Source organism: Gallinula chloropus (genome assembly GCF_964237585.1).
Source record: "Gallinula chloropus genome assembly, chromosome: 3".
NCBI lineage: Eukaryota > Metazoa > Chordata > Aves > Gruiformes > Rallidae > Gallinula > Gallinula chloropus.
In genome coordinates, this window is record NC_140087.1 from 6401197 (window position 1) to 6423614 (window position 22418).

Genomic DNA, 22418 nt, shown 5'->3' on the forward strand with positions numbered 1-22418 from the left:
TTCTCGCCTTCTAATGATTACTCTGAACATAAAGTTTCCTGAAGTTTGAATTGCTTGCCATTCTGTGGGCGTTCGTTAACCAACTGGGGTTTTCCCACTTCTTGTTTTTAAGATGAAATCTGAAGCTCTTTACATGCTAAAGAACAGTTATGTCTCATCTATCTGTGAGGGCTATATTCCATTTTTTTGATTAATCATGGCATTGATAACCCATCTGGGTGTAAACCATCTGAGTCTGTAAAACTATGGTGCTGCAAAAAAAACCCCTCTTTTTTTCTTTTTTCTTTATTTTTGGAGGGAGGGGAGTGGAGAGGAGGTTGTTTTTGCTGCAGATTGCTCGTACAGCACATTTGTGGTACAGCAGGTACACGGCAAGCCCAGCCCAGGTTCCCATGGCACACCGAGGCACTGTTAATAAACCTCACACAGAGCACAGGCGATGTTTCTCTGGCAGCATCCCACTGCTTTTGGGAGGACATGTCGCTGAGGGCAGGGAGCTGCCTGTGAGTGAGTTGCATCCAGCAGCGTGCCCAGCTACTGGCCCCCCTTCCCTGACCCCAGAGCTCCTGGCAGGCACGGCGGGGAGCGCCGCGAGCAGCTCTGTGCAAACCGGAGCGCGTCTGATCATGCTGCTGTCTGTCTGGGCATCGTCACTGTGAGATCCTGCTGTGTGAGGTCTCCTGCTAACGTGTGTAATGGAAAATGGGTTGTGCTACTTTGTTCCTTTGACGTCACTCGCAAAAAACATGGAGGCTCCATTGTGCTGGGATGACTTACACTCAATAACTCAATAACCTGAGCTAATTTACTGGGAGCAACGGTACATTTTCCAACACTTTTTTTTTTTCTTCTTAACTTCCAGATTTTCCGAAAAAAGGCAGTGGAGCTTGGAGAGAAATTGCTACCTGCTTTCAACACTCCCACTGGGATACCTTGGGCATTGCTTAATATTAAGAGGTAAAATAACTGCTTTTTCATGACCAGAACATACAAAATTACGTTGAAAATATCTTTGTCACAGAACGATTACAATTACTGGACAATTTGTGTCCTTCCAGCTAGGTAAAAGTTGACATAAGATCCTTAGTTGTACAGTTTAAATTAGGAAATGTAAGCAGATATACGTTTTATACACAAGAATGCATACACAAGTACTGTTTATGCACCTCTGAACTGGCTGGTTCTTTGCCAGTGTGTCATTACTTTTCCACTGCTTTTAGTGTTGTTTTATGTAGGCTGTAGGCCAAAGGATGTGTGCTGCTCCGAAAGGGTAAAGTTTCCAGACACTTTGTACTCATATTTTGACCTCTTCTCAAATGTAATATTGGGGTGTCCTTCAGAGGTCTATTCAGAAATGAGATTAATATCTGCTACAGTTGACTATGTGTTTTGTTTTGTACCTTCTCCCAAGAAGTGGTTTTGCTTTGGCCAGTTCTGCTTTGAAGGCAGCTGTGTGGTTGATGTAGGAGATGCATGCTCTCTTGACATCGGTCTGGCCTCCAGTGTGTGACTCCAGACAGATGTCAGCAATTCTGTGGTCTGCCTCAAGCCTGCTAGCAGTGACACTGTGCTGTAAAGAAAACGTTTTCTTTGCACTGCATGGGGAAGAATATTGACAGTTACACCTCTGGAATATATTTGTGCATTCATAAGGACACATCTGGATAAACACCAGCACCACCCACCAGAAAAAAGTCAAAATCAGGGAGAACTTCACATGCGTATGTAGTGGTGTGAGTTTGTGCACAACTCTGTCCTTGACCATTAGCACCTTGCACTGCTCTCTGCTTGATCTGTATTTGTGGGTACCCCTTTTTCCCCAGGTGGGATGTACATCGGCATGCTTGCTTGGTTGGCTGTGTTTGCTTCAGCTCAGGCAGGCTTACCTTTTGCCTTCCTTTCGAACAGAAGTGGTAGGAGGCAAAAAGCATATCTGCATGAGTCAGTTAGTGCCCCCTGAACTTTCTCCTTGTTGAAGGGGCTGATTAACTGCTGCCTGGTGGTGGTGACCCTTGGATTTTGGTTATTTCTCTGCGTGCTAATAATTCTTCTCAACAGACTTGAATGAGTTCTGCAGAAGTTCAAAAGCACAACAGCTTGAGGTTTGTTGGTTATCTTGAGTTGTTACAAAAACTTCCGAGTATGAAACCTTAGCATATGTTTACAATTGCAATGCAATACTGCCTTATCCTGCTTAGTATAAACATATTTAAGGTATTTAGGATAAAAATTTGTCTTATACGTAGCCCTTATTTAAATCCCTGCTTATCTACTAAATCTATTAGTGGGGTTTTTATGCAAACAGTTCAAATTCTGTGGTAGGTCTTTCTGCTCTTATTCCCGGCTTCTCACAGCGACTGGTGTGGTGCATTGCAAATGTCAGCCACATGCACCACAATAAAAAAGGGATTCATTTCTTACCTTGTGCCCAAGTGGATCTCTGCCGAGGTAACTTCCTTTGCTGTGGCAGAAAAAGTTACAGAGTGCTGGGTTCTTGGTTATTTGTTCTGAATACTTGTGCATCTGTCTAGATTTGACCTTCAATAGATGACTCTTCCATAATACTTTGTGTAAACAAATATGCTGTCATCCAAGCTTAGGAAATGCTAAGCCACTGAAGCCTGCATATATTACAGATCTAATACATCTCATTTCTGATTAGTATTTTATTTGATGTTATTTTGATTTATGCTTCAAACTGGAGAACACTCACAATAGATTGTTGGTGTCGGTGGTTATTTTTAAATGACTATTTTTGGATTAGCAGATGAGCTGGGTATTTGTTTCACTATGCAAATGTTTTTCACCAAAAAAAAGTTTGTTTTCTCTGCTAATCCAAGACTTGATCTCTTCTTGAGTGCCTCTGTGTGTAAATATGCATGTATTTTTGTCTGTGTCCTTAAATACCAAAGGCATCCACCTGAAGTCTTGTACTTTTTCTCTTCTCCATTGGTTTTCTTCATCCTACTTCTTTCTGCATGACTTAGTGGCCATGGGACACTCACTGTCTATTTCTGGAACCCTAATTATCAAATATATTAAAAAGCTTACTGTACTGTTCTTCAGCTAGAATTATTAGCCAGCTCTTGAGTGGGTTTGTAAAATTTTGTGTTGGCTCTGAAGCACGTTTTCAGTAATCAGATTGGTAGTTTGCACTGGGATACCCTTTTATTTCTTTCAGAATGCATCCAATATTCTTACTATCACTCTATCTTCAGTCCATCTTCTGCTTATAGTACCAAATTTGAAGTTCTTTTTACAGCTCACTGGCTTATTTGAGTAACCAGTGATGTCTAACACTTGTTGACTATTCTGGCTGGAAACACTGGTACAAACAGAGGCTGCAGAGGGAGAATGTGTATAAAGCAGTGGTGGCTTAAAAGGTAGGTTTGAGTCTCCTTTTGGCGATAAGGAATAGAAGCTACTTTTAGTAACTAGTTTTCCTCCCTCACCCAAATCGTTTGTTTAGATATTTAATCTTTAGTACTTCTAAAACAGCAACTATAATGGGTTCTTGAAAAGCCCCTAGTTCATTATCCTTTTTTTTTTTTTCTCAGTGAACTGTGACAGTCTGGCTTCTTCATGCTAATAATTGCATTTCCTTTTCTCTCTAAAAACTTCAAGTAATTTCTAACTGAGTAATCAGATTGCTTGTGTATTTCTGTAATTTGCATCTCAGATTTTTTGATCCCTGGAACTCTCAGAAAAGGAAGTGTACGGGGCTTCTTGTTATGGGATGATGCCCAGGTGTGAAATGCAGAGAACCCAGGTTGTTGCTAGTTTGTTGCATCAGTCAGGAATAAACTTCCGAATACAAGATCCTGTACCACATTTTTTGTCACTTAGATGGAAATTGTCTCTTTATGTCTTTTTTTTTTCTCCCTTTGAAAGCAGACCCCTATCTTTTCTAAGTCACTACAGCTTCCAATAAGGCCACTTTACTACTTTGTAATAAGCAACCCAGAAGCATTTTTAAAGAATAAATTTTCCATAAAATGTTGGCTCTTTATACATTGACCAGATGAATAGTTGCTTTAAAGTTGTTTATTATCCCAGTTTGCTACTCTGAAGCAATATTTTAGCTATTAAGGTGCCTGGCTTTTTTATGAAGAATCAATGTTATCGTATAACCTTTCAGTGCATGTTAAACTCTGAAAAATAATTACACCTGACCTTAATCAAAAAGTTTTCAACTAAGCTAAATAATAGTTTTATTTCTGGAAACATAACAAAGTGGAAATGGGTTTTTGGACATTTGTTGTGGTTGCAAATATTGTTTGGCGGATGGTACTGTGCTGGTTCCCCAGGCTGAGGGACAAAGGTAGATAGCGTAAGCATTAATGAATACAGGGACCATGGGAAGGAAAAGCTGTGAGGTATGGGTGGAGTAGGTCACAGCAGGAAAGCTTAACAGAAGTTAGAAAGGAGGAGTTTGAAATAAATTTAATTAATTTGTATTAAACCACAGGGAGTGATAAGATTTAGTCAACGTAAGCATTAAATGTTTAGCTGGTCTGATGTCAGCCTAGTATTTTTTGCCATTTACATTTTAGCATTGTAAATGTAAATGGAGTTGAATTCACTATTACATATTTTATGAAGTGAGATAGCAGAGGCCTTGCTAAATTGTTTGAACAAAGTAGCTACTCATTGTATGTTACTCCGGATGAAAGTGACAAAAGTGCAATATTTATGCTACTAGAATGTTGTCAGCATGATTTTAGAGCAAAGTCCTCTTTTGATTTTTTTAAATTATTACTTTTTTTTTAATTATGCCATCTTGTACAGAATATTTAAGTTATGCCTCAGGCCTTTCCAGGCCTCAAAGCATTTGGGGTTTGAACAAAAGTTTCTTGGAGCTACCGAGACCTCAGAGCTGCGGCGTGGGTTCAGAACAAGAAGACAGACCCACAGCACAGCTTCAAACACAGTAATTTATTTTTTTTCTCTCACATAGTTTGGAAAAAAGAAAATAACAGGGAAAAATAAACCTTTTTTTGTTTTGGGTGTGTTAAGTTTTACTGCCAGCAAAGTTTCCTGTTCCATGATGGTAGTGCCAAGCAGGATGGCTCTTTCTTGCCAGCATGGCTTGGCCACCAGACCCTGGCTGGTTTGGAGAGGGATTTTATGCTAAAATGCCACACAGTGTCTGCCTGGGTGACAGTTACAGGTGGCAGTCTCTTCTGGGGCATACACTCTGGTATTTCAGAATACTGGCAGTATTTTAGACTATGGGCATTTAAAAAAGGAGCTTATCTCTCAGCACCTTCCACACAGAAAGAAATCTGACTCATCACCCAAACACTGGTCTTTAGACTGCAGAATTTGTTTGAAAAATATTTTAAAGCTTCAAAGTAATTCTTAAATTCAAAATATGTGTAAGGTCTCATCTGCCTAAGTCACATGAGGAATAGATGGCCTTCAGAATATCTTTAGTGTGATACCTTGTTAGAAAAACTCTGATGTTGCGAAGAAGATACTTTAGCGTATGACAGAACTGTTCTTTCTGAGTTCTGGGACTTCTTTCAAAACATCATAATTAATGCACTTAAGAGTATATTTCATTATAGTTGTAAAGGAATCTTAATGCATTGACAAGTTCTGAAAATGCAAAGAAGAAAGTATCCAAACGCACAAATTCAGTAAACCTTTTTGGACAGCTTAATTCCCTCACTCACAGTATCAGAAATGACTGAAATGTGTTTGTTGCATCAGTATGCAAAATTCTCATAAGCATCAAGTTGTTTGTATGATGTTACTTTCTTTAATACAGTGAGTGGTTCCTGCTTTTACTTGTCCTAGTGATTCAACAAGCACTTTCACGCACAGGTTCAATCAGGATGGCGAATTTAAAGTTTCTGATTTGCACTGTTCTAAATTAAAAAAAAAAACTACAGACTTAAGTACAGGTTATTCTTCAAATTTTACTATATTTGGCAAAAATAAACCTGTTTCTAAAGGAGTTTTTAGAGAGGAAAAACTTATATTCTTCTCAACAGTGTGTCAGTGTAGGGTTATGCAGAAGTTGAATTTAGACAGAATATTTCATTTTATCCCTTCTGTCTAACTTGGACATAATTTTAGAGGAAGAAATCAAAAATACCTCAGGACAAAGAGATAAAAGTAGTCTAGTTTGCATGCTTAATAAAGGCTTTGTGTGTGTGGTTTTGGCAAATGCTTCAGTAATGCAATAAATTAAAGTGGTAATAGTAACAAAAAGGATTTGGATGTTACCTTAAACACTGAGATTTCCCCTCTAGCAAAACAGACCAATTGAAACCAGACTTTTCCCTCGGGGCATTTGGATCACTGTGTGGATTTGTATTAGTACTGGATGCAAAGAGATAAATCCTAGCTGAACTTTACCTATCTAACAATTGTTTGTCTGGTATTGAACATGTGTTTTTGGCATAGAATTAGTATCTAGAGATACTAATTTCTTTCCATCTTCTAAAGAAGACCTTAGGCGAATTGGAAAAATGAAATTTTGTAATTGAAGAAATTAATTCCTTCCTAATTTATAAATAAGTAGCGACAAGGATGGTTTCAGCAAAGGGTACAGGGTTTTGTCAGTGCTGCCATTTCAGGTACTGGTTAACCCAATGGTTTATTGTGTAATTTGTAAACAAGTTTACATTTCTTGAGTCAGTCCTGGATGCAAAATAAACTTGAAAAATAGTTTAGTGTTTGGGACATTTGGATATCACCATGTTATGTGTTGTCTGATTAGCAATTTCATTGCTTTAGAGCATGTTAGAACATGTTTGAATTGCTTGCCATGTCTTTGTTTCACCCTAAATGATTAAGCAGTTCTGCCTTGCACGACTAGTGCTTTATATTCAGTAAGAATCAAGTGAGCTACAGGAAAATTACATTTAATTTAAAAAAAACCAAACCAACCAAACAACAAACTGCCTTCCTTTTTATCCTTTGAGTTTCCAGAAATAGTTCTTCCATGGTCACACGTAAAATTAAAAAAAAAATAGTCTTAGAGTGTTATTAAAAATTAGAGTTTCTGACTGCAGGTATCATTACATGTCAGTCTGGTTTTCAAGATACCTGCTTTTGACCTGTGTCTGATTTGCCATTGAGCAATGCAAAAAATCTTGTTATAAAAATACCAGAAAAATTCTGAGATAGTTCAAGGAATGAATATATGTGTTTGGGGGGAAAAAAAAAAAAAAAAGAAGCAAGAGTAATATTATTTTGGTGATAGCCCATAATGCTAAGCTGTGTTATTCAAACAGCAGCTTCAGTTCAATATTGTAACACTGAATTTGAGTGGGAGGCTGCCCTCAGGCAATAACATAGGAAGGATTTGGGACCTATTATTGCTACTGCAAAATATCTTTCTCAGTCCAAGTGCTTTCTTTCTAGCCAAAGGAAAGCAATTCTTGTGCTCAATTCTAAGTTTGAACATTAACTCTTTCCCCAGAGTTTATTAGTGCACTGTAAAATGAGTATAAATACTTACAAGTGCATAATTAGCATACTACTTACCTGTGTAAAAGCCTATGTGACTATTAGTAATGTGATTCATCAGCATAAATCCTATGATTGCAAACACTTAAAGATCTCTGTGGTGATAACAATAGGTAGTGGTCTTGCATAAAACAAAACAAACCTTTTCACAGACAGTCCCACAGAAGTCAGCTGCTTACAGGAAGGTCTTGGGTTTTACTTCATGTATTTTCCCCCCTCCATAGCAGGCACACTCTTTAGGGTAACAATATCTCTCCCAGCTATCAAAGTTTTGTGTTGATGGCTTAAAAAAGATGAGAAAAGGGGGTGGGCAAGGGGGGTTGTGTGTGTTATTTACAAAGATTATGTGAAAGTTTTCTGCACTGGAAAGTGGGAGGGATGTGAGTCAGGGTAAGCAGGTTGCACTATTTTGTGTTTTGCCCCAGGAGAAATTGGGAGGAGGAAGTTCAGCCTGGTCTCCTGTGCAATGTACCAATAGGTGACATGTACCAACTAGGTACTTCGCATTTTCTACCAGTCTGGCTGTAAATTACCAGTCCCCGGCTGAAATAAAGTGGTGGACAGTTGATGAGTGTGGGCAAGTTGCATCAGATCCTTGACTTGTTTCCTGATGATTCAAACTATCCACAGAGAAATCTGTCAGCAAGATTTCTGAAGTTGCATTTGTTGAAAATAAGGTTTTATAAATTAGTATATAGGTGTTGGTGTAGCTTGTGCTCTTGGTTTAGCTGCATAACTGTTGCTGTCACCTCGATACTGGCAGATAATTAGGAGATGTTTGTATGACTTACTTTCCTGCTGCCTAGGACATGGCCAGGGGAACCCTTAGTATTGAGCTGTCAAACATACTTGAGAGGTGGAGATGTAGAAAAAGTGCAGGATGAGGCTCAGTTCAAGATGAGACACGTTTGTGTGTTTTACCAGTGCAGCAGGAGCTAATTCCTATTAGGGTCACTGGGGAGCCAGGCACTACAGAGTAGCTTGAGGAGGAGTTGTCTCACCCCAAAATAAAAACCTAGTGCCGGGCTGGCTGAGCTGCTCTTCCTTGACCATATCGACTGTGCTGTGAAGTCCAACACCTCCACCTAGGTGCATTAATCTTTACATTGGTCAAAGATTGTTTCCCTTTCAATTGCTGGCATCGTGTATGTCCTAATTTTCATCTATCTCCAGTAAATGATAATCTTATAATAGAGAAAATGTGACTGTTGGAAGAGGCTTCCTTCAGAGGGAAGGGAAGCATCGTACAGACTTCATTAAATAAATAAAAGGAGCACTTCTTGGGCTGTGAGAAGGGGAGAGGGGGTATTCACCAAGTGTTTTTCTTGTGTATTTTCACTCAAATTGCTTTAATACTTTTACCTGAATAAGTTCTAAAATGGACCATGTTGTTCCTAAAAATAGTAATTTTAAAACAGAAAGGTCATTATTTTTTTTTTCTCTAGTTAAGCAGCTTTATGATGCAGGGGATAATAAGGATTGAAATATACCAAGTACTATATTTTGACTGGCTAAATTGTTAGCGATAATAGGCATTGCAGGTATGGTACCTGTTCATCATAGCAAGAAGAAGAATTGGAAAACTAAGATTTTTACCTAGCATAGAAAATAAGGACTATTTTAGGATCTAAAATAAGCACTGGTTTAAATTAGTGACTAATGTTTGTAATTTGCATTTGTCCTAAGATAATTTGAGAAAGAGTTGCTAACTACATTTTGTTCAGAAATCATTACTGAGAACAGATTCTGCTGTCCTTTTCACAGAATACTATTCTTTCTTTCCCCCTCACTAAAACCTCTGTAACCTCCCAGTTGGACAGCTGGAACCCTACCTGTAACTGATGCAGCTGTGATGCGTCTTATGTATCACAAACATTTTGCTTGTCAGAATTTTAAACTTCTCTTTATAGCACTTCAGAATCTTTATAAGTGTGCTTAATTTTAAGCTGACTAGTCATAACTGCCTATGACATCTTTTGTTCTTGTGAAACTTGTGGCATATCTGTTTTCATGAATATGTGAGAGAATCCTTCAGTGCAGTTTTCCATCATCTAATCTTTTGGAGTGACTTTAAAATAACAAATCAGCACAAAATAAGCTTTTTCTCTAGAAATCAGTCCACTGAATCAGAATAATAACATTCATACCAACTGATTTTTAGGTTTGTGGGATTTTTTAACAAAAACTAAAGTTCATTATTAATTGTTCAGTTAGGTTTAGTGTTTGGAGAGATTTACAGAGTTTTCTTTCTCTTCAGGTATCTTAAAATGATGGGAGGAATATAATTGCTGGTCATTAGTTGGATTTTCTATGTTTGTGACCAGCTTCATACATCCAGCTGAATACAGAACACATCCTTGTTTTTAAATAATAATCTCAGCATTAAATATGCATAGCTGAAATGCTGTACTACTTACTTTGTTTTCTCAGTGTTAGTGAATGTTATGGTGCAGTTTCTGATTGTAAAACAGCTCTGCTAGTTCTCATAGTCTCTCTTCAGCATCCAGACCTTATTTGAATCCTTAATCTAAGTTGCAAGGTTTTATTACAAGCTCCTGAGATCATCCAATGCTGTTTAGTTGTGTGTTTTCTGTAACTCGAGAAATATCGCAATGCAACATTGATGCTGTTCTGATTTCTGTATTCTGTAACCCTGCTACTCTTCTCCCATGCTTGCTGCCCTTTTCAAATCTATTTAGATTTTGGAGAAGTACAACAGTACAACAGTGGTGGTTTTCAGCTCTGGTGGGAAGTTGTTTTCTACAGAACTCTGTCTCAGCCCTTGCCGCCACATCTTCCAGGAGAGATGTCTGAATCTTAGATGCATCGTATCTTCCAGACTCATGGGTTGCTTCTCTGAAGTTTTTTGCGGATGTTTCAGTTTCACAGCTTGCAAAAAGTGACATTTGGGAGCTATACTGGGTATTGTCTCACATATGTCTTCTGAGACTTCTGTTTTTCAGCCCCTTCCTCTCTCCTTCCTGTATCTGAGGTTGTTCGGTTGATCTCCATCTCTGCCATTCTTCAGTACCCAAAATGAGACATGCTAGAGTTGCTGCACTTTATGGAAGAAGTGATCCATCAATCCTGCTTCTCATAGTGCATCATCACATAATACACTGTTCCTTAAGGTCTTCAATATGTTAAAGAACTTGAATATTCTGGGGGGCGTGATAATCAGATTATGTTTAGGCATATTTTAGAGGTTGTGCTCAGCTTTGCTGATGAAGGCTATATATACTTTAAAAGTCTTTTCCAATCTTGTTTCTCTCAATTGGCTGTTATGGTTGCAAAGCTACTCTCCATGATATATGAAAAATCATGGTGGTCAGGGGAAGTCCCTGGTGACTGGAAGATGGGCAATGTTGTGCCCATTTTAAAAAAGGGTTTAAAAGGATGATCTGGCAGACTACCCAGACTACCAACCTGTCAGTCTCACCTCTGTGCCTGTACTCAGGCACGTGGAAGATGGGGAGGTGACTTGTGACAGTCAACATGGCTTCACTAGGGGCAAATCCTGCCTGACCAACCTAGTGGCTTTCTGTGATGGAATGACCACATCAGTGGACAGAAGAAAAGCAATATATGTTGTCTTTAAAGCCTTTGACACAGTCCCCCACAACATTCTTCTCCCTAAACTGGAGAGAGATGGATTTGATGAGCTGACTATTCAGTGGATAAGGAAATGGTTGAATGGTTGCACCCAGAGAGTAGTCATCAATGGCTCAAAGTCCAGCTGGAGAGATGTGATAAGTGGTGTCCCTCAGGGGACTGTTCTGGGACCAGTATTATTTAATATCTTCATCAGTCACATCAACAATGAGGTTAAATGCACCCTCATCAAGTTTGCAGATGACACCAAGCTGAGTGGTGCAGTTGACACACTGGAAGGACGGGTTGTCATCCAGAGGGACCTGGACAAGCTGGAGAAGTGGGCCAATGTGAACTTCATGAGGTTCAGCAAGGGAATGTGTAAGGTTCTGCACCTGGGTCAGGTCAATTCTCATCATCAATACAGGCTAGGAGATGTGATAGAGAGCAACCTTGCAGAGAGGGACTTGGGGGTGATGGTGGATAAGAAGCTTGAAATGAGCCAACAATGTGTGCTCACAGCCCAGAATGCCAATCGTATCCTCGGCTGCATCAAAAGGAGTGTGGCCAGCAGGTCAAGGGAGGTGATTCTGCCCCTCTACACCACTCAAATGAGGCCCCACCTGGAGTACTGTGTCCAGTTCTGGAATCCCCAACATAAGAAGGACATGGAACTGTTGGAAGGGGTCCAGAGGAGGGCCATGAAGATGATTAGAGGGCAGGAGCACCTCTTCTGTGAAGACAGGCTGAGAGAGTTGGGCTTGATCAGCCTGGAAAAGTCTCTGGGGAGACCTTATAGCGGCCTTCCAGTGCCTGAAGGGAGCCTACAAGGAAGCTGGGAGGGGACTTTTTAGACGGGCGTGTAGTGATAAGATAAGGGGAAATGGATTTAGATTGGGTATTAGTAAGAAACTCTTCACCACGAGAGTGGTGAGACACTGGAACAGGCTGTCCGGGGAGGTAGTGGCTGCCCCCTCCCTGGACGTGTTCAAGGCCAGGTTGGATGGGGCCTTGAGCAGCCTGGTCTAGTGAAAACTGTCCCTGCTCATGACAGGGGGTTCGGAACTTGATGATCTTTAAGGTCCCTTCCAACCCAAACCATTCTATGATTCTATGAATTATGTGGGTTTTACCATCACCTGGAAGACTTCAAAACATTTTTTAAAAATCACAAGCAAATAAACTAAACAAAAACACCCCCAAACATTTCCAACCTTCATTTGCTTTTGAATATTCACTATTCCCTTTGTGACACATAAGCTGACCACGTGAAAACTTCTATTAGATCAGAATAAAATAGGTTACTACTCTTTAGAAGCCATGATATCATAAGTCTAATTTCTAAAGTTGTTCTTATCTTTTATGAAGGAGGGGATGCAAGGGATAAAAAGAAATAATTGTTAAGCAGCACTGAGGCTGCAGAAATAAAACATCCTTCGGGCATAAATGGAATGTGGAAAAAAGGCACATTCATTTTACTCTGTTGTCCTTTCCTCATGAGAGAACCTCAGAATAATCTTTCCATTTTATAAAAACAACTTGTGATGATAATATGGATGCAGGAAAATGTATGCTGCTTGAATGTTGCATTAATTGTCTTTGCAGTATTTATAACTGAATGCTCTTTGTCAGAAGTTCTGATGAACATAACTTCCAAAAAAAACATTAACATTGGTATCCTTTACTAGTTCTTAAAATTCCTTGCAATTTGTGTTCTGTGAAGGCCAGACAGGTACAGAACACTTTTAATGTTTTTAATGACAAAGTCAGCTGTTGAAGATATTTAAAAGTAAAGTCAGTAAAGTCTCTCAGTAATGCAATTATGAACAAACTCCTCTTTTTTAGCTGAAAGTATGTTGAAATACTATCCACCTTGAATTTTGCCACTAAGAAGATTCTTTAAAAATTAATTTTTAAGCTTATGTAGTTTTCCTACTAACTGTATTAAGTCTTATTATAATTTATAATTTACTTTCCTTATTACAACACTTCATTAGAATGTCAGAAGATACAGCCTCTGGGCAGGGTATTACACCAAGAACTATGCATGCCGTGCTTTGCACATATGGAAATAGCTACAGCAGTTCTGTTCTGCAGTGTGAATTAACAAAGATTGATTGCAATCTGTTTTTATTAACTCAAGGAAGAAAAGCAGTGTAGTGATATTAAGAAAATTAATTATAACTTTCTAATCTGGTAATTAATGTGCAGCTGGGCATGAGTGCAGTTAGTGCAATTCAGTGATTTGGCAGTCCTGACAAATTAACATCATCTCTTTCAAGGTAGACAACTGGTTTTTAATCTTTGCTCAAATTTTTATGATCTTTTCCATTTCAGAATGGTTTTAACAATTTAGATGTTAGATATGGCCTTTTACTATGATAATGTGAACGCAAGTTCAGTTGTATCTCTTTGGACTGAAGTTCAGTTGGATTTTTTAAACCCTCTTTTATTCTTTTCCAGTGTTGTGTTTTAGTTTCTTATGAAGCAGTTGTACGTGTACCAGTGATTACTGATAATTGACCTGCATATGTTGAGTAATCTTAAAATGCTACTGAGAATTTAATGTACCCTGTAAATTGAGATGCTTCCAATTAGAGTTCTTAGGATAATCACTTTCAAAACTAATCAAGTAATATAACGATGTTACTAAAACTCTTATTGACTTAATTGTGACAAATTAATAAACCTAACCAATGCAATTACTGTAATGGTCATATTAGTTTGCATTTTTCATAACCTATCTCTAAATGTTTTTCAGAAACACAAAGGGAAAATAGAGATTACCTACGTGCATTGAATTAGCATGACAAGATGACTTTAGTGGGAGAATGCTTGTGCCCTCCTTGCCTTCTTTATGAGGCATGAAGGTTATTGTGTATCACCCCATGCTCAGTGCCTCTCCTCTATTAGAAAATCAAGTGTTACCAAAGAGAAATTAGAACTAGGATCCCAGCACAGGAGCTGATAGGAGAACATGCTCTTAAGCAGTCTGACTGGTTGTGCTGCTATCAAATTCAGTCTCCTAAAATACACTAGTGAACAAAGTATTGTAATCTTGTCAATAAGGTTTATCATTACTGTTATTTTAATAAAAGAATGGGAAAAGCCACAAAGTATCTATGTAGAACAGACTCTGAAAACTGTCCAAAACTATTCAATGTCTTTATTGTCAATGAACGGATGGTTTTAAAACACTGCTTTGTTTACAAGACATCCCCCAAAAGCTGTATGTATTGTTGTTGTTGAACTGTTCATTAGGAAGAAATTAGAGAAGGTGTTCTGGGAGACCAAAAGCCAGGAGTTTTCAATCCAGCAAATTTGTCCTCTTGGTTGTCTTGTGACACAATTTCAACAGGATAAAAGATGGACAGCCTTTCCCAGAACAGCTTCTTCAGTCATTCTCTAGGAATTTAGCAGTCGTGAGTCTGAACCTCCTCACCTGGAGGAGAACTCAGCTGAGGTATGGGCTTTAGTTCCATAGATTATTGCTTCCTTTAAAAGAAAGTATTACCTATAGACTTTAAATTAGTCTGATCTTACTGATAGATGGATGGATGGGTATGCTATGCCTTAAGGGATTGTGAATAATTAAGATTAAGGAATCAATGTGGATGTCTTCATTAGCAGGTTAGGTTAGTTCAGATCAGGAGTGAGTTGGGGAAGTGTTTCTCCCTGTCTTCCCCACTTGTCATGCTGTGGTTTGTGGTTAAACACAGAAGTGCCTGAAAGTAGATGTCTGCTTGGCACCTTTGACCTACCTATTTGTTCTCAAGACATGGGGATCACAAAGCTGTGCTTCATTACCTAAAGTAAAGCAAAGCCTTCAGTGTATTTTGTTTGATCCAGCTGAGCAGACACCCAGCCAACGTTCTAAGCAGAAATGAAAAGATTATTTCATAATGAAAATTAATGTATAGGGATTGAGGGTGTGTGGGAGATAGAGAAGGTGGTCTGATGCAATAATCAAAACCCTTGGAGTTTTATAAAGGACCTACTAGGAAATTTGTTTGGTTTAGTGGTAGAGAATAAGGTTCAGGCAGATCTCATATTGGTTCTGCTTTATGAATAATGCTTGGAGACACACAAAAATTTTTTTAAACCCCTCCAAAAAAACCCCTGAAGCACAAGGAGTGGAACTTGAAAACTGCACAAGTCTGCTGGTTGTTGTCAGTGACTATAAATACTGCATGGTGGTGTTTGCTGTCATACCCTTTCTTCTAACTTGTGTTTCACAACCAGTGTCATATCATAGAATCAGAGAATGGTCTGGGTTGGAAGGGACACCAAGGATCATAGAGTTCCAAACCCCCTGCCACAGGCAGGGCCACCAACGTCAGGTCTGGAGCTACACAAGGTTGCCCGGGGCCCCATCCAACCTGGCCTTGAACACCTCCAGGGACGGGGAATCCACCACCTCTCTGGGCAGCCTGTTCCAGCCCCTCATCACTCTCTCTGTAAAAAACCTCCCCCTAATATCTAACCTAAAACTTCCCTCCTTCAGCTTTAATCCATTCCCCCTTGTCCTGCCATTATCTGCTCTTTTAAAAAGTTGATTCCTCTCCTGCTTATAAGCTCCCTTCAGGTACTGGGAGGCTGCAATGAGGTTCCCCCCACAGCCTTCTCTTCTCCAGGCTGAACAAGCCCAGCTCCCTCAGCCTCTCTTCATAGGGGAGGTGCTCCAGCACCTCAGAGGGATTTCCATATTGTTCTCCATATCAAAAATTGTCACTGGTTAAATTAGCTCATATTTCAAAATAAAAGAACAAGTGGCAATGCAGTTTATTGCATTGGTGCTGTCAAACATTTCATTTTGGAACAAGTCAAATGAAGAAAGAATATAGCAAATTTCATCTTTTTTCTTTCTATTTAGACACATGCTTGTGAACAATTCGTATTCTCATTATTTTGTCTGCTTCAAACAATTTTGTCAATATCTTAAGTTTTTGTATAGCTTTATTTTTGAAATCCCGAAGTGTTTGCTTTCCACTCACCAATGTAACACAACTTTCATGAGCATCCCTTGTAATGAAGCTCAGCTTGTGCATGTCAAAATAAGAGTCTTTGTGTGAAATGCAGCTATTTGGAGAAAGAGATATTTTGAAGTGCCTTATGTATCCTTTGAAGTCATTCTGTGGTAGATGAGGCACTCCAGTACTGTAAATCAGTTTGATCATGCTGTAACTCTCAGATCAGCTATACTTGCATTGTGTGCTTTCACATACTACCAGATATTACAACTTACAAAGAACAAATACAATAGAATTAGTTTGTATGTACGTAGACAAAATAGAAGCTTAAATGCTATCTGGTGGTTTAATTCATTCAGCTGTACTGACAAAATGTGGATGGTTGCAGAACTGATGTGGGTAGCAAAGTCCAAAACCAAATTCAGCCATACATACGAAGTCTTTTTGTAGCTATCTCTGGGTTTTCCTTGTAGTATTGAAAGATACAGAGTGTTGACCACAACACTTCAATCTTCCTGTCCAATTTTGATAAATAGGTTGGCTTTTCATGTCTGATTTTTCTTCTTTTTTTAAAAAAAGAAAAACTGCTGACTTTTTCAAACTCCTGATTGCTGATCCATTGCATGTACAAATAACTTTGAAAGCTGATCCTCTGTCATATCATTTGGTTTCTGCTATGTTAGCCAGTATGATATATTGAGAAAGAAACTATCACAGAAGATGCTGAATTCTTCAGGCAGGAGAAACAAGGGTTGCTAAAGAATCTGTATCTGCCAAGCTTGTTCTAGGCTTTCTCTATGCTGTTTTGCAACAAGTTGTTGCTAATTTTATGCATTCATACTAACTGTTTGGCATTGTAATGTCGATGTTATGGCTGGGTGAGTGTTTCAATTGAGTGTCCCTCTTGCTACCTGTGCCTACCTGTCTTAGGGTGTTTACTGGGTTCTGTGTAGGCCAACGAATCTCTGTGGTTTGAGTTTTTTCCCCCCTTTTTTCTAAAATTGCCATAGTATTTAGAATGACTATAGTAGACAGCTCATGCCTGTCTAGTCAACCTTAACAATCAATGACCCTGTGACCAACAGTTCCATGATCATGTTCTGCTCTGACTGACCTTTAACTAATCATAGGCTGATTACAGTCCAGCAGGCAGATAGGGATTGTGGTCTTTGTGTTGGGTTAGGTGAATCCACCCAGCCAACATTCAAAGTACGTGGTGTTCTCCCATGTTCTGACTGTAATCTCACGTTGAAAAAATTGATGACATCACATGTCCTGCTTTGTGATGAGCAGACCTTGTTCGCTGTAGTGCACCATGACCTAACTGAGTGAACCTGACCTAGAGGATGTGATATAACTAATTTGTAAAGACTTACCAGAGTAGTCAGTTTGCTTTATGTTAAGCAGTCTGCTGCCTACCAACCGGCAGTAATAAAGTCCCAGCGGTAAATGCCATAGACACAAGGATGTCACTGTAGGAATCCAGACAGCAGAGGGCAGAGACAAAATGAGACTTGTACAATGTTGGGGTAGTTTCACAGCTATTGAGAAGGAAATAAAAAGAGGCTGGTGAGCCAGCTAAGCAGTTTGTTCCAGAAATTTGCCTTCACTGGTTTAAACTTCACGTTAAAATTACATTTTTATTGTTACAACACTGGCACATCTTTACGAGGAAGTTAATAGGAGGGAGCAATCTTTCAGCAAATTAAATGAAAGGCTACTATTTCCAGCTGACATCTGTGAAACTGCTGCTACATTCCTTGCAGTAGTGCTTAGAGAAATAAATGAGTGAGTATTCATTATAATCGAGCTTTAATGGTATCCATATGCTATATATCTTGTAATAGCACTCATGTTGTGTGGTTTCTGTGTAGTATAAAAAAAAATTGAGTATTAGTCTGTCAAAGGCCCTTTAATGTAAATGTCTTGATTCAGTACTTAGCCTTGGTGAGGCTCGTGTGTTTTAAATATATTCCAGCAAATCATGGTTGGTGCAGGAAATCTGAGTCTTTCTGGTTGACCTTTAAGCTTTCCATTCCATGTCATACAGCATACTATCTAGATAATGAAATCTACTGGAGCAAGGAAGATTTTCAAAGTGTTTCATTTTGAATTTAATTCTTTTGAAATGAATATTTTCTAGTGGGTGTTGGAATGTGCAGCCTTTCCGCAATGTTATTTCACATCATGTCATGATATTCCTCAAAGGCCATAAATAAACTGTTTTCTCTATCTTCTACCTAGACTTCATTTTGTAAATTAATTGAGTTTTGCTTAACAATGCTTTAATCAGCATTGTTTTAACAACTAATACCTTTTGGACTTGTCTTGAAGGCCTAAATCTGTCACTTCAGTGTTCAACCCGTTGTATGGTTACAGTTTATTAGCATCCAAGGTTTTCATGAGCAGTACAAGTTCATAAGCCTGGTTTTGAGTAACTAAACTTTAAACAGTGGTTCAGACTTGCTACTTTTTCTCCATGTAATGAAATCTAAACTGTCCAATTTTTGCATGACAGGATGTTTGGTTTTTTTCTGAATGACAAACCAGAGATGCTTTGATAAGGCATACCTTAAAAATTAAAGAAAGGACTCTATTGTCTTGACTTGCTTTCCTCCTCCTTTTATAACACACAGGGATGGGATGCTGTGAAATTTTAATTACCAGTTTTAAATAAGCTTAATTCATCAAGAATCACAGAACGTTAGGAATTGGAAGGGACCTCAAAAGATCATCTAGTCCAACCCCACTGCCAGAGCAGGATCACCTAGACTGAGCAGCCTGTCCCAGTGCTCTGTCACCCTCACAGTGAAAAACTTTCTCCTTATATTCACATGGAACTTCCTATGGTTCAGCTTGCACCTGTTGCCCCTTGCCCTATCGCTGGCCATCACTGAGAAGAGCCTGGCTTCACCCTCCTGACTCTCACCCTTTACAAATTTATAAACATGAATAAGGTCACCCCTCAGTCTCCTCTTCTCCAGGCTAAAAAGACCCAACTCCCTCAGCCTGTCCTCATAAGGAAGGTGTTCCACTGCTTTAATTGTTCTGATTGCCATGCACTGGACTCTTTCAAGGAGCTCTAAGTCCTTTTGGAATTGAGGGGCCCAGAACTAAACACAATATTTCAGGAGTGGTCTCACCAGGGCAGAGTAGATGGGGGGAGAAGGACATTTCTTGACCTCCTAATGTAAGGTTTAGCTTTCTGTTACTTTTTTAGATGTTTTTGGGAGGTTTTAGAAATTAAATAGTCACAGAAAATAAGGCAGAAGTTACTTCATCAATCCATATGTTCCAATACTAAACACCTAAGTTGCCATTTCTTTGAGACAATCATTCTCTGCTTTTCCAACGAAGCAGATTCCAGCGCTGCTTTGTCTCACTATTGGGAGTTTTTGCCTTTCAGGAGTGAATAACACACCCTTCAGCACCTTCATTCCTCAATTCACACTTAAGTCCCATCCTGCACCCTTGCGATATGCCTTGTTTGCATTTCCACTTAACAGCCTGCTCATTTCTAAAACCTCCTTCCCCAGGCCTGCTTCTCCAAGCTTTTTGGAATCCTTCTGTAGCAAATTCTAATCCTAGATAGTAGCTTCATGAATTCTCCAGACCTCTTTGCCATACACTTTTTTGTGGTGGTGGTGTTGTTTTTTAATCAGCAAGTGCTTGTCTTGTCAAGCAGCTCTGGTATACACTCAGCATCACTTACACTTATTTCCCTCACTCTAGAGAAAACATTGAACATATCCACCATCATCACTCTTACGGGTTTTTTTGTGTTGCTCTGTACCATATCAGTGCTTGATTCTCTGATATGGAAGGCTTTATGTTTCAGTAGCTCTTGAGCCTCTTTGAAATAAACAACTGGTTTATTTTTTTCTCTTTTCATTTATGATCCTTTATAATTCTATACCTTGTGTGTGTGTGAGCCAGATTGGTTTGTTGTTAACAATTTGTGTATTGACTTAACATGTCTTGGGTACTTAAGAGGATTAGAAAAAGCCCTGTTGCTATTCACAGTCATAGCATCTGTACCAGAGGTTATTCTTCATGCTCACCTCCTAGGGAGGAGAAGGGAACCTGGCTGTTTATATTCCATCCCTGCATTCACCCACACATCAAAGACAGTTTGGGCTCTGGTTGCTGGCCCTTGAAGTCAGCCTTTGCAAATCTGCCTACCTGAAAGAGAGGGGAGTAAGAATGGGGACCCATCTCCACTTTTATCTTTACTCCAACCATTTTGATTTGGGCCAGTGCATTGCTGTCATGTGCCTGAACTACAGTATAATAAGTGTCAAAGAAATAAATAATTTTCATAGAGTATACAGACCACATTTTAAGTTACTCCTAAGAGACCTAAAAATAGTTTATTTTGAGTTCAAGGTGTCTCTGGTACCCAAAAGACAATTGTGCACCTTACCAAAAATGCTTACTTTGATTGACATCATGCAACTTCTTACATGATGATGCTTTCAAGATACTCCCCACTATACTCTCCTAGTCTACAGCTGAAAATACCAAAAAAAAAGGGCTTAAATTAATTAATCTCATGCAGTAAAGTCATTAAAAGCAGTGAGAAATTACATACGCTTAAAATCTTTGATCAAATGTATTGATGGAATTGAGACTGAAACCTGATTTTCCTAAATGCCTTATAAAGCTACAGCATTGTTTTTTCTCAGTGATATTTTAAAACAGAAAGTAGCAAGGTGCTTTCCCTGTGTATGTACGTTGTTTCATGTCAGAAGCTTTTCCAACGTGGTTAATGAAACTGTGTGTGGTGGTGCAGGACACACATTGTGTCTCCAGCAGGATTCCAAAAGTGTTTTTTTTTTTCTGAGGCTTTGATTGTTCTATCATTTTAAATAGTAATCCTTTCATGCTGATTTCACTTCATCCTTTATTATCTTGTTTTCATTATATTGAATAAAATCCAATTACTGTTAAGAAAAGCTTATTTGACTACTTGATGCCAGGCCCTTTATTATCTGATAATCTGGTTTGTAAAATCCTCCATAGGGTATCTTAAGTGTGGTTGTGAGAACTGTTGTATGGATTGTGATAATGTTTTTAAGTACTTTTAGAAGAAATATTTGGTACTTCTCATTTTCTGCTCTGCCAAAGTACCCTATGTCTTCCAGTCTTTCTCAACTCTACTGAATTATTAGGTAATCGGATGGAAAACTCCCTTCTTGTAGAATCACAGATTGGTTTGGGTTGGAAGGGACCTCAGATCTCATCTAGTTCCACCCTCCTGCCATGGGCAGGGACACCCTCTAATAGATAGGTTGCCTAAAGCCCCATCCAACCTGGCCTTGAACACAACCAGGGAGGGGGCAGCCACAGCTTCTCTGGGCATCCTGTGCCTCACCACCCTCATCTTAAAAGGTCTACTCTTATTTTTATGTAATGGGGATATTTTCCTCAGGTGGAAATCAGGTGCATGTTAGATTATGTAGGGGTTGGCTTGGGGTTTTTCTGGCTGCCTGCTATACTGTAGGAAATATTCCTATTCAGTCATTCCATATTTAATTAATGTAATGGTGTTTTAACCATCGGTTGATTTTTCATCAATGAGGGACCTCACTCATTTACAAATACATGATCCAGGGAAGTAATATTTCGTGTTTATCAGACCATATTGCATTATGTTTGGAGCCACAGGCATAGCATTCAGGATCAGAAACTGATAAATAGCGTGTGTAACTTCCACTAGCCCAGTGATTTGCCTGAAACTAATATCCTTTCAGAAAAATATGGATAGCTCTGTATTGTTAAATAGACTGAATTATACTGGATATTATATATCTTCTATAAATATATAAAGTAGGGAAAAAGGAATGTGTAAATTGCATGTACATAAATACACATATTTCATCAAGGCAATTTACTTGGATCTTGATATTCAAATAGTTAATGGGCATTGAAGGATAAAACTGTGCACAAGCAAATGTGTCATGTCCAGGGAAAAGAAAACACAACAGTCTGTTCGGGTTTTTGTTGGGATTTTTGGTTTGGGGGTTGTTTGTTTTTTTTTTTTAACGTTGTGTTACTAATTAGCAGAAAGAGAACCAGTTCTCAAATGTGAAGGGTGTTAAGGGAAAGAATTTTTACAGTGTGATATCAGCGATTCAGTCAGGCTGCAGGGATTCCCTGTATTCATATTAACCTGCAGTCTCTGCAGTAACTTTGACAACAGGATTTTTATGCCTGATCAGTGCCTGTTGAAGCCACCAGGATCTTTCCCCTTGGCTGTGAGTAAGGACCAAACCCTTAGTGACTGGCACTGAGAAAAACAAATGTTTATCTGATGCCAGAACAAATGGATTTATATGACACCGCAATGTATGGGTGAAGAGGAGGGAGAAGATT

The 22418-nt window shown here is 38.9% G+C and overlaps 1 protein-coding gene across 1 annotated transcript in view; it reads left to right on the top strand.

Moving 5' to 3' along the window:
* Nucleotides 1-22418, top strand: part of MAN1A1 (mannosidase alpha class 1A member 1) — a 146093-nt gene that overhangs the window by 84009 nt on the left and 39666 nt on the right. Inside the window, exon 5 of the mRNA XM_084262140.1 lies at nt 863-957. Coding sequence (XP_084118266.1) covers nt 863-957 — 95 coding nt within the window. The remainder of the gene's footprint in view (nt 1-862; nt 958-22418) is intronic.